This window comes from Zootoca vivipara, chromosome 13 (assembly GCF_965207765.1).
Source record: "Zootoca vivipara chromosome 13, rZooViv2.hap1.1, whole genome shotgun sequence".
NCBI classification, from domain to species: Eukaryota; Metazoa; Chordata; class Lepidosauria; order Squamata; family Lacertidae; genus Zootoca; species Zootoca vivipara.
This window is the reverse complement of record NC_142596.1, coordinates 4,947,209-4,959,684: the sequence shown is the minus strand read 5'-3', so window position 1 is coordinate 4,959,684 and position 12,476 is coordinate 4,947,209. Positions and strand designations below refer to the sequence as shown.

Here is a 12,476-nt window from a genome sequence, read left to right as displayed (position 1 = left end):
AGCACACCTGAACATAAAGCAGATTTAGTTGAACAGGGTCTCTCGAGTCCACATTCTGGTCCGAGTAGAAGAATTTGCGTCTCAGCAGCAGCGTCTCGTTCTCGTCCACTCCTTGCTCCCGAAACGTTCGACTGTGATCTAACCAGTTTACTAAGCGGAGAAAGAAAAAAAGACTCACAATATGCACGTTACTATCGCTCAGTCTCTGCCAACCTGATCCCCTTTGGACTACAATTCCCATCAGCTGTGCTAGCTGGGGCTGGTGGGAGTTGTAGTCCAAAACATCTGGAGGGCATCAGGTGGGCACCCTTCTTTCTCCCTCTTCTTGCAAATGCAAGAGCCAGGCATTCCAACACACACACACACACACACACACACACACACAGGCATAACCTTTTCAAACGGGCTGAGAAGTCAGTATTTCAATAACATAGCCTTCCCCCACCAGGTACCCCAGGTGTAGCTTGCCTCCAACTTCCATCAGTCCCAACCAGCATGGCCAGCAATCGAAGAGGGGGGTCTGGAGCTATAGTCCAGCAACATCTAGAGGGTACCCACTTTCAAGAACATGAAATGAAGTGGCAAATGCCTTGTCTATAATTCGAAGTATATACTAATGATTGCTATATTAAAAAAGGTAAAGGGCCCCTGACAGTTACGGAAAGTCCAGTCGCAGATGACTCTGGGGTTGCAGCGCTCATCTCGCTTTACAGGCCAAGGGAGCCAGAGTTTGTCTGCAGTTTTTCTGGGTCATGTGGCCAGCATGACTTCTGGCGCAACAGAACACCGAAACCAGAGCAGCACACGGAAACGCCGTTTACCTTCCCGCCGGAGCGATACCTATTTATCTACTTGCACCTTTTGATGTGCTTTTGAACTGCTAGGTGGGCAGGAGCTGGGACCGAGCAACGGGAGCTCACCCCGTCGCGGGGATTCGAACTGCCGACCTTCCGATCGGCAAGGCCTAGGCTCTGTGGTTTAACCCACAGCGCCACCTGCATCCCTTATAACGATCAATATACAATTATGTAAACCTCTAAAAGAGTCCAAATTGTAGGTACAATTCCTGATAACTCCTCAAAAGGAAGCAAACTTCATTGTCTGCATCCATCTGTCTCAAGACGGTGCCTCTGGAGGTGAAGCATGAGCAAAGCGACCTCTCTGGGGAGCAAGCCTGGGCAGTGTGCATGGAGGTCCTGCGCTGCCCAGATGACAAGGCCCCACTCCTGGCTCTGATGTAGTCCAAAGGAAAGCAGAGCAATATGTTTGGCACCAGCTTGGCTGCAGGAGGTGCTGGAAGGAAGCGTACAAGGCGCCATCCAACCGTCTTAGGAACTCCACTCAGATTTGTGTAGGGTTTACTCCTTGGCCGTTTCTCCTCCTGAAGATAACCTGCAAGGCAGCGGAGGTTGAGGATCATAGCTTTCCTTCTCCTAGATGGGCTCCCTTCCCAGGTCGATGAGCCTCAGCCGCCCCTTACTTCCATCTACAGCACATGCAGAAACTGCCTGCTTATCTATTGGACCCACTATTGGTCTTGTCCGCTCAATCTGCCGCAGCCTGTCTTCACATGCAGGAGAAGTCATTAACTCACTGAAGGTTTGAGATGGGCCAGTTGAAGCCACTTCTGGGGTGCAGTCACTGTCGCTAAATATACAGTACAGTGGTACCTTGGGCTCTCAAACGCCTTGGTACTCAAACAACTTGGAACCCAAACACTGCAAAACTAGAAGTAAGTGTTCCGGTTTGTGAACCTTTTTCAGAAGCCGAACGTGCTCCGCTTTGAGTGTTACGCTTCCATTTGGAGTGTCACGCTGAGGTCTGTCTGTTTTTGCTATTTATTTTGCATTTTTGTGGCTTTTTTGTTTAGTTTTTGTGACTGTGTAGAGCCCAGTTCAGCTACTGATTGATTGACTGATTGTGTGACTGCAGTACATTGTTTATTGCTTTCATTTTATGGATCAGTGGTCTCGTTAGACAGTAAAATTCATATTAAATTGCTGTTTTAGGGATTGTTTTTAAAAGCCTGGAACGGATTAATTTTGCATTATTTTCTATGGGAAAGCATCGTATATAATCCTCACAACAACCTTGTGAGGTAGGTCAAAGGCAATACAAAAACTAACTCCCAGCCCCAATCAAAACTGAATCTGTTTTAATCAAATACCTGAGCAAATTCTTTTTATAGCACGTTCGCGGCAGCTTGTGGCCATGTGTGATGGCACATTACATATAAGCACACATGTATGCCTGTGTATTGGAACACACGTGTAATGAAATCTTTAGCTTGAAGTCGCACTGTTCTATGAGGATATTACACTGGGCGCTTTATACAGGTGTAGCCCTCCAGGTGGGTTGAACTTCATCTCTCATCATCCCTGGATGGGGCTAATGGGTGTTGGAGTCCAACAACAGATGCTGGAGCAGGGAAGGGGGGTGTATCAGGCTGAACACCCTGCATGGAGGAATTGGTCCTCAGATGCCAGACCAGAGAGTAATATGAAAGAACGTGCATTTTTATTATGATGTAGAAAGATTGTTTATTATGCAGATTGTTGCATAATGAAAAAGAATTCATTAAAATAAGACAGTTTTCAAAATGAACCAGCAGCAGAATTACAGCTGGGGCAGTCTGAGGTGGAAAGAGCAGGGGCAGACTTTGAGCTCTCACATTTCGGTGGTGCCCTGAGAGATGCTAAAATTCAGCACCCCCATGGCTCTTGAGCTCCATTCTACAGCATTGCTGTGGCAGCCGCTGCAGCACGGTGCTCAGTGCAGCTGAGCCGGTCACGCTACCATAAAACCGCCCCTGGAAAGCGTCACCTACGAAATACAGAGAAAAGACAGCATGCAAAGGAGGCAGCAGACAAACAAGCAGAGCCTAATTGGTAGACGGAGGGGGAATAATTATATAAGTGCCCCCCCCCGCAAGGATCAGCATGACTAAACTTAGAAATGAGAAAGCTAAAGGGGAAGGGGAAGCAACAATATTTCCTCTCCCAGGCCTGATAGAAAAATTCAAGGGCCCAATCCAGAGACCCTTCTTGGCACCAGGCTGACAAGAGTTCCCAGGCCTGGTTGCGAAGGGAGAGGTGGGCTATGTGGACTCTGCAGGTCCCTGAAAGCCTGTGAGGTTGCGAAGCTTCTTTGAACGGAGCGTAGGAGGGAATGCAGGCAATGGTGTACTTGCTCGCAAGGGTCTCTAACTGAACTGAGCTTGCGATGAGAAAAATGGAGAAGAGAAAGGAATGCCAGGGAGCCTGTAAGGAAGGGTGGGCAGGGGGTTGAGGCAGCCCAAGTGTCCTACAATGTAATCCTCCTCCTGGACCTGCAAAATAGAACTGGGGGAAGTGTGCCCCAAATCTAGCTAGGGAACTGCATTATAGGTCAATCATAGCTAAAGAGTCGCCCCCCCCCCCCCGCATAGCAAAGGAGAGCAGGGCTTTGATGGGCTCCTAAGAGTTGCCACAGGTGTGCGAGGAGCAGGGCGTGGTCAATTTCTTGTGTATACCTCCAGTGGGAGGTTCCTATCCTTAATCAATTCTAATAGTTACTAACAGATTGACAGTCAGAGCCAATGCTCTACAGGGGGTGTTTTGTTGCCCCTGGGCTCCAAGAGGGCTGGATCCAGAGTTCTGGATCCTTTGATTAAGTTAGGAGTTAGATGATTAAGAAAGATAATTTGCATCCCCAGGGTTCTCCTGGTATGCCTACGTCTTTAGAGCGCCCCATTAACCAATATGAAACTGAGGTCAGCAAATACTTTTGTGACCTTCTGCTTTGTCAGCCTTTCACAGACAAAACTGAATCAACTGAATCAAAAATGTCAAGGCATTTAAAGGGAGTTACTCAGAATGCCAGCAAGGTTGAGCACCTTGGTAACAAGTTTTATCACCACCAGAGAGCATGTTATTAGCCTACAGATACTTTACAGGAGCATTTTAAAGAGCATTCAGAGTTCATATTTTGGCAGGTGGGTGTTTATTTATTTATTTATTTATTTATTTCATATGGTGCAGTTTAAACTAAGGCCCGGGGGCCAGATGCGGCCCAATTGCCTTCTCAAACCGGCCCGTGGACAGTCCGGGAATCAGCATGTTTTTACATGAGTATAATGTGTCCTTTTATTTAAAATGCATCTCTGGGTTATTTGTGGGGCATAGGAATTAGTTCATTCCCACCCCCCCAAAAAAAACAGTCCGGCCCCCCACAAGGTCTGAAGGACAGTGGACCGGCCCCCTGCTGAAAAAAGTTTGATGACCCCTGGTTTATACACTGCTTGATTGTGAAAAACCTTAAAGCAGCTTACAAAAGGAATAAACCAATAACACCATTGTTAAAAACAACTGTTTTAAACTTTAGCGTTTTGAACAATAAACAAAAACCAGATTAAAACTGGTTTTGTAACTGGATTTGTAGCCAATGTTAGTTCTACTTAGAGCAGATCCATTGAAATGTATGGGCATGACTAGCTTAAGTACATTGATTTCAATGGGTCTCCCCTGAGTAGAACTTGGTTGGAAAACAACCCATAATTTCTACCATCCAACTGTAGGGGTGTTTTTTTTTCCTGTTGTGAGGAATGTTGCCACACCCGAGACTCATAACTACATATTGATCTATGCAATCCTCATGATTACGGCATTTGTCTAGAAAATGGAATTGGGCCAGTATCCTGTCCAGGAACTATCAAGACTGCAAAGTTTATTGTCATTGCGCCTAGGTATTCTGCACGTGCTAAGAATTACAGTACAGTATAGGGAAATGGATTTGGCCTTCAGAAGCCCTTTTAAAAAATTAAACCAAGAGGTGATTAAACGCCGCAGTCTCACTCTGCAATCATCAAGCTCCTTTGGCCTGAGGCCTGAGCACTCAAAGCCTCACAACACTTTCTCCACATTCCCACAGAACTGCATGACGCCTCGTTCTCCCTGGCTGGAAGGTATCCAGTTATGTGGGGAAAACACTCGGCCCTGACTGATTGAGCACGGCAGTCGCCTGTCAATGATGGGAAGGACCCTTCTGAGTCCCTGATCCTGGAGAGCAGCTGCTGCCAGTCAAAGCAACCAATACTGGGCCGGCCGGCCAGTCTGAATGGACATAAGGCAGCTTCCAAACTTCCTTGAAAGCAGCTGAATTGTTGCCACGAACGATGCAGCTAGTTCTAACCTTTAGATAATGCTTATTTATTTAGTTGGTTCATAAAACTTATATACTGCTTGACTGTAAAAAACAACAACCCAGCCTCGAAGCGGTTTACAAAATGAATGAAACAATGAAATTATCAGTAAAAAGAGAGTTAAAAACAGCTGTTCGAAACATTAATATTTTTTTTAATTTAAAAAATCCAACGGTACGCTAAAAACCAGATAAAAACACATGACAAACTTCTGCTTATCTGTATAGGCTTGCCTGAACAAAAATGTTTTTAACAAGTGCAAAAAATGTGTACAGTGAAAGTGCTTGCCTGGTGTCCATAGGCAGGGAGTTCCAAAGTGTAGGTGCTGCAACACTAGAAGATCAATTTCTTACAAATGTGCAATGAGTATTATGTGGGACTTGTACCAGGGCCAGTTCTGCAGACTGAAGCAGTTGAGTGGGCATCTATGGGGGTAAGGAGATCTAGCAGAATGTGGGGCTGTGCTATACATCATATATGCAGCTCATGCTGAATTAAAGTTAAAAATGAACAGGATCACTGCAGAAGCCTTGTTTTGGTCTCATTTGACCTCTTATAAATTTGCTTTGTTTCTCCTTTCCTCAGTTTTGATTTTTAACTGAAAAGCAACTTTAAAACCTGCATGGGAGGTGAAGCCAGGATACACCTATGAAATTAAAATAAAATCAATTAAATCAAAAAGTCCTTGCCCCTGCCAAGTTGTGCATGGTGAGCTTTCACCTTGGATCGCTGTCAGAGTTACAAAACAAAGCGAGGATTGTTTTAGCTTCCTTTGCAAACACTATTGATATTTTGGACTGCAGATTCCTGCGTATGAAAGCAGTTCACTGCATTGACCTCCAGCATCTAAGGTGAATAAGGTCACACACACACACAGAGAGAGAGAGAGAGAGAGAGAGAGAGAGAGAGAGAGAGAGAGAGAGAGAGAACCCACACCTAAATAGCACTCCTTACTCTAGTAAGAGAAGTGGGCAGCAAGAGACTCCAGGCTGGTCAAAAGCCAATTCTAGCAAGAAGGGGGGAAAGGAAGCGGGGGAGGCAAGGAGAGAGGAAAGGAGGAGGATAAAGAATATGTGAAGTTTTTGATGTAAAGAATTGAAATATATTAAGGTGAAAAATGTTTAAGGTGATGATTATGAAACTGCTAGTGATGATTGGAAATGGAAATCAGATAGGGGGGACTTGGGGAAGTCCCAAAGACAATGGTTAGAGAAGTTAAGGAAAAGTGAAAATGATTTTATATTTTGTTACTGTTTGTATTTGTTCTTTGATTTGTTATGTTGTTGTTTTCTGTGTTTATAATATTATAAAAGTAAGAAAAAATTCCTAAAAAAAGAAAGAAAAAAGAATAAGTGTAGTTGTTGCCTAGGAACTTCTATTGTTCCATTGCAATATATCAGGCATCCCCAAACTGCGGCCCACCAGATGTTTTGGCTTACAACTCCCATGATCCGTAGCTAAGAGGACCAGTGGTCAGGGAAGATGGGAATTGTAGTCCAAAACATCTGGAGGGCCGAAGTTTGGGGGTGCCTCCAATATATAAAGGATCCTATCCTTGCATGCCGTACGTTTTATCAAATCAAACAGCTGATTCTGGACTCTCATTCACTAACCTAGTTTAGTGCACACTTATAGGCACACACCAAATACTGTAGGTGGGGAAACTTCTCTGTATTTTTATGCTCAGAGTTAAGAGCACATGTGAAAGACGAAAGGATGATGTGATCTTGGCTGTGCAATTATATTTATATGGTGTCATCAGGGTGTCAGTGGCGGAGCAACGGGTGGGTGGGGCTGGAGCATGTCCTGGGGGCGGGGGGCGCTGCCTGTGGGGGCGGGCAGGGGGGCAGTCGTGATGGCACCCTGCCAGGATTGCGCTGCCGGGGGCGGGGCACCCCCCGCACTCCTTTTCCTCTGCCAGTGCATGGTGTGCCTAGTGCGTTGTAAAAAATGGAAGAGGATATTACCCTCAACCATGTTGCCCACCCACCCACCCACCCACTGCAAAGCTCGGAGGATAAACCTGGGCAAGGTGTCACCAACTCCTGCAACAGGTCCTTCTGGGCCAGAAGTCATAGCTTTGCTAGAATCTGAATCTGGAAAGAACCAGTCCTACGGACAGTCCTTATCACCCACCTACAGCTGCAGAACAGCTAGCTCTTTGGAGGGTAATGGGGGTCACACAAAGCCCAGGCCAGCCATCTTCCATAACAGCCTCAGCAAGGCTTCTGCAACTTGCTGAAGCAACAGTTCCCTTCTAGGCAGGGCTCTGTCCAGGGTCCTGACCTCACCTAGCTCAAATGGGGCTCTGCCGCATCAGCTGCTATGTTAAGAGGCATCACAACCACAGAACCTGCTCCCTGGGCAGGGCAGGACAAAGGATAAGTCCCAAACCCAAGGAGCACGCAGGGTAAAATATCAGAGAAAGCGATGAAGGCAGGGGTAAAATGATGGAAGCAATGGGCTGTTGTTTCTGCTGGATGGACTTTGGGGGCTTAGGATGGCGATTAGGGGGGTTGTGCAAAAGGCTTAATGGAAGCAACAGTCAGAAGCAGGGCTTACTGTACAGCAGGACCAATATTTATAAATAAAGTTAAAGTATTTTCCAGTCTCCCAACACAGTCAAACATCCATGTTCTTCAACACTGGACATTCTTCAACATTTATGCACTTAGGGAGACACAGGCCTGGTTCACACACAGGGTTCACCTGTGGTTTAGCAAACTGGTTTAATAAACCATAGCTTGCTTGCTTATCTGAATACAAAAAATGATATGGAGCCACGGTTTCTTGTTAGGTTTAATGAACCTTGATTTGTTTTAACTATGCCTTGGTATTGCAGATGAACAAAGCACCCTTCTTTAACAATGGTTCCTCAAAACCCAGCTTTTCTTGTAGACACATTCATCTCCTGGATGAACTGTTGAGGGCCAAGAGGAGCAAATTTCTCCTTTGTAGGAAATTGGGACTTTTCAAGGACCTTGGTCCATTATTTCCCCAATGCTTCCACTCCGTGATCTGACAACAAATCTAATCAAACATTCTTCTAAGTAGCTACAAATGGTATCAAGAAACAAGCTAAACAGGCAGGCACTTCCCCAACCTGGTGCCCTCCTGGGCTGATGAGAGTTAGCTGAGGAAGCCTGCAGGACTGCAGTGACCAAAGAGAGGCTCTGTTTGGATGTTACAGCATCACACTGCCATTCAAACCCTGGACTAACTACATGCTTAGTTGGCTGCCCGGTATCAACAGCTTTTTATATACAGTGGTACCTTGGTTTAACAGCCTTACTAGAAAAGCTAACCAACACACAGAAATTGATACGGGGATAAGTAGAAGAGGACACCTTCACCCCAGTATGGCTCCCCTTTATCACATATCACAGCCCAACAAGACAGCAAGTAACCACCAACAGCAGAAGAATCAATTTGGCATACTTGACCCAACAAGCCCTCCTCCCCTCCCAATTGCAACCGAACCACCCTGCAGGCAACCACAGACAACCAACCACACCCTGCCCCCCCCAATCCCTCTCATTACCAAGGAAATGTAATAAGCAAATAGAAACAGAACATATCCAGTTGACGCTGGCACAATCCCCCCCCCACTAAGTAGAAGAATATAAGCTTCTCCACCCCACCCACAGCCCCTTCTCTTCCCAGCCTTATACTGTACTGCAAAAAACACTAATGTCTCACAACAAATGTAACTGATCTGTAGAAAACACAACCTGAAAACGAGACAATGTGCATATTTTTGTAAACTAGGAAAACCTTTAATAAGAATTATTAAACACACACAAGTCTGACTTTCTCTAAGTCAGAGCTACTATTAATTCACTTCTGTTTTCAGGGACTTTCACCACCTTCAGATTCTATTTATTCCGACAAGTCATAGGTTGGGAACATGTTGAGTATCCTATGCAGGACCACAGTTGCCACCATTCCTGGCTGCTGGGCACACTGCCTAGGGCTGATGGGAGTTGGAGTCCAGCAAAATATGAAAGGCCACAGAGCTTCACTGGGGAACACAACTCACGGTCATCATCCGTGTGCAGCTTGGCCTTTAATTTCTCCATTTTTTTTTCATCTCGCAGCAGCGTCCGATCTTTCTTCAGGGTCCCTGTGCCCTCCTCTTTCTTTTCTTCGGTGCTCTCTTGAATTAAGGAGTATTCTTCGTAGTTGGTTATTCCTGGAATTGCAAGAGCAAGCTAAGTCTGCTTATTCAACGCAGCTATTTGGTCCCAAACCACATCCTCATCTAAACCAAGCAAGAAAACACCAAACACCGTTCTTCTAGAACACTGCTGCTCTGCCATGGGGAACTCCATGGCCTAGTTTGGATGTAATGCTAGCAGCGTTTCTCAAACTTGGGTCCTACAACTCCCATCATCCCTAGCTAGCAAGACCAGCGGTCAGGGGTAATGGGAGTTGTAGTCCAACAACAGATGGGAACGCAAGTTTGAGAAACACCATCCTAAAGTCTGTTTAAAAAAGAAAAGGCCTCACAGGCCAATTTAGAACGTGAGACTGGGCCCAGGTGCCTCACAAGGCCTGCATGCCCATCCCTTCTCCTCCTTTCTCCAGTACAGCCACGAGGAGGAGTTTGGTAGCTTTCACTTCTGTTTTACAAGCAAGCCATGGTTTATGAAGCTCACTTAGTTTTTACTAACCACAGTGCTTGGGGTGTGGCTTAGCTCATTATCATGCTAAGCCATAGTTCAGTCCATGGCATCACTAGGGAAGGGATCTTACCAGTCACAGAGCTGGGAAAGGCAGCCCCTGTGGCACAAAAACTCTCTCTCAGCCTGCAGGCATTCTTTCAGGCTGTGACAGTGGGAGATGTGGGAAGCAAGGCCCTTGCCATCAGCTCTGCTGAAAGACCAGCTCCATCAGGTGCATCCCACCCCTGAGCAGTTCCCATTCCAGCTGCTCATTATAATAACTAATATTTAACTTTAAGAATTGGCTCCTGAGTTGGCTCCTGCCTCCCTCTCCCCTGCCCATCCCTTTCCCCTTTTGTGCTGTGTCTTTTGGACTGTAATCTTACAGGCAGGAGCAACGTTGTTTTAATTGACCGTGCATAAGCTTCTGCAAGAGGCTTTGGGGCTGGAGAGTTGGGTACAGGTGCTCTAAAGAAACAACTAAGAGCACACCCCAGTAACATCCAGAGTGACCTAGGGAGTCACAGGTTGGCCAACATGCTGGCTGCAAATGTTCCACCTGGTAACACATCTTGGGGTAGTTAGTGGGCAGTTGTTAAGAACGGGAAAATGAAGCCATTTGTGGCACAAGTGGGGAACGTAAGTTCCAAGGGCCAGACGTGGCCCCCCAGGCTTGCCAATCTGGGCCCCAGAACTGCCTGCAGGCCATGCCCCTCCTCCAACCTGCTCTGCATATCTTCAAGGCCCTTTGCCTGGCTGGAATGCAACCCTGGACCATGGCAATGCCTCTTCCTTGTATGGACGGACTGTGGAGGTGCATGTGGATATAGAAAGTTTTGTGTGACTTGTGTGCTTTTAACTTGGGCATGTGGCAAAAATAAAATTGAGGTGGAAAGGGGCCAGGGTTGTGGGAGAAATGACTTGGGCTTTGATTATATGTGATCTTGGCTTTAGGTGTTACCCCTGGAACATAAATCCTGCATAGGTTGTGGGCTTATTGTACAAAGAGTCTGACTCATGGATCCCCCTCCATTTTTGCCTCAGACCCCCAGAATGTGGTCCACGGGAGAGAAATGCCATTCTCAACCTCCTGCTGCATAACCTGGATCAGAAGCTCAAGTTTCCAGGACAACCTTTTTTCTTAGAATGGAGATCATGCATCAAGGTTCAAGACCCCAACGGTTGTCCCCACCCCCCCACCCCCATTCACCAGCAAGTTCCATTTACATTCACTTAGCACCCTTTCTTTTCTTCTGGAGTTGTTATTCCTACCAGGGCAGGCAGTAAAAGGTGAGGTTTAGGCCTGGAGACCCCAATGGCTATCTATTTCTCCTCACAGGAAAAATCTATCCTAGGAAATGGAGTTAATGGCATCCTTGGCCTCACCTATCCGGCTGCAAATGGTCACCAGCAATTCTCCAACCGTTTTAGAATCGTCCACCATCACCGTCTTCACCGACCCGTCCAGCATCCGGATCTTCTGCGGCCTTTGCTTCTTCTTGTATTCCAAAATATCCTAGGAAGTGAGTAACAGGGACACTTTTAAGAATAGTCAGAGGCAGGCCCAGCTGACCCTCCTAGGAAGCTTGTGAAATTCCGAGAGGGTCTGGGTTTGACCCTTCTTCCATAGCCCTTCCCAGGGCTACAGAAGACTAGTGTGGGATCTTTGACAGCTGAGGGATATCTTTCAGATCCCACACTAGTGACAAACTGTTTTAAACTGATTTTAACACAGTATTATAATTATTTCCTTGTAACCCAGCCTGGGACTTTATGGTGAAGGGTGAGTAAGAAATCTTAATAAATGAAGTCAATAAATAAACCTGAGGCTCTAGGGCAGGCATCCCCAAACTTTGGCCCTCCAGATGTTTTGGACTACAACTCCCATCTTCCCCGACCACTGGTCCTGTTAGCTAGGGATCATGGGAGTTGTAGGCCACAACATCTGGAGGGCCGCAGTTTGGGGATGCCTGATCTAGGGGGTTGACTCCCAGGAACTTTCCCAATGCCACAAGGGCTTTCCAGGGATCCCTTAAGGAAATGCCTTCCTGAGGAGGTTACCAGGCACGTAACAGGGGTGCCTCTGCTTTGTTGCACAACCAACATTTGGGGAGGGGGGTGATTGTTCCGGGCCATTCCAGATTACCCCCAACATTCTAACCTAGAGTGGGGAGAAGGTAGATCTGGATCAAGCAGCAGATTTCTGGGTGCTCTGCACTATATCGGCAAAGGTTTCTAACTTGCAACTGTTTTAACAGTGGCAGCAATGAAATTACCCCCCCTCCCTCCCGCCTTAAATTACACCACTGGGATGACGAAAGCCTGGAGGAACCAGGTGTGGATGTTTGTATGGAAGAGCTGTGAACTGCATCCTGTCCCAGAATTCAAACAAAATCCTGGCCTCAGAGTTTTTAAATCTGTATATATTGCACCAGGCTCTGAAGGGTGAATCTAGAGTGGGGGAATCCCTAAGGGGGTACCATTCTAGCCCTACTCAGAGTGGAGCCATTGAAATGAATGAACTTAGTTTGGTCATGTCCATCAACTTCAATGGATCTACTCTTTTAAATGATTAGCACTGTATTTTCTGAAACCTTTTCCATCCTAAAACTCATTCGCAGTCTGATAATGTT

At 46.3% G+C, this 12,476-nt stretch overlaps 1 protein-coding gene across 3 annotated transcripts in view; it reads right to left on the bottom strand.

The window, feature by feature from the left end:
• Positions 1 to 12,476, bottom strand: part of TLN2 (talin 2) — a 184,890-nt gene that overhangs the window by 107,710 nt on the left and 64,704 nt on the right. For all 3 annotated transcript variants that reach the window (XM_060282859.2, XM_060282860.2, XM_088657461.1), the window contains exons 4-6: positions 11,230 to 11,359; positions 9,219 to 9,371; positions 8 to 150 (exon numbers count right to left, since the gene is read on the bottom strand). In XM_060282859.2, the coding sequence (XP_060138842.2) occupies positions 8 to 150; positions 9,219 to 9,371; positions 11,230 to 11,359 (426 nt within the window). The remainder of the gene's footprint in view (positions 1 to 7; positions 151 to 9,218; positions 9,372 to 11,229; positions 11,360 to 12,476) is intronic.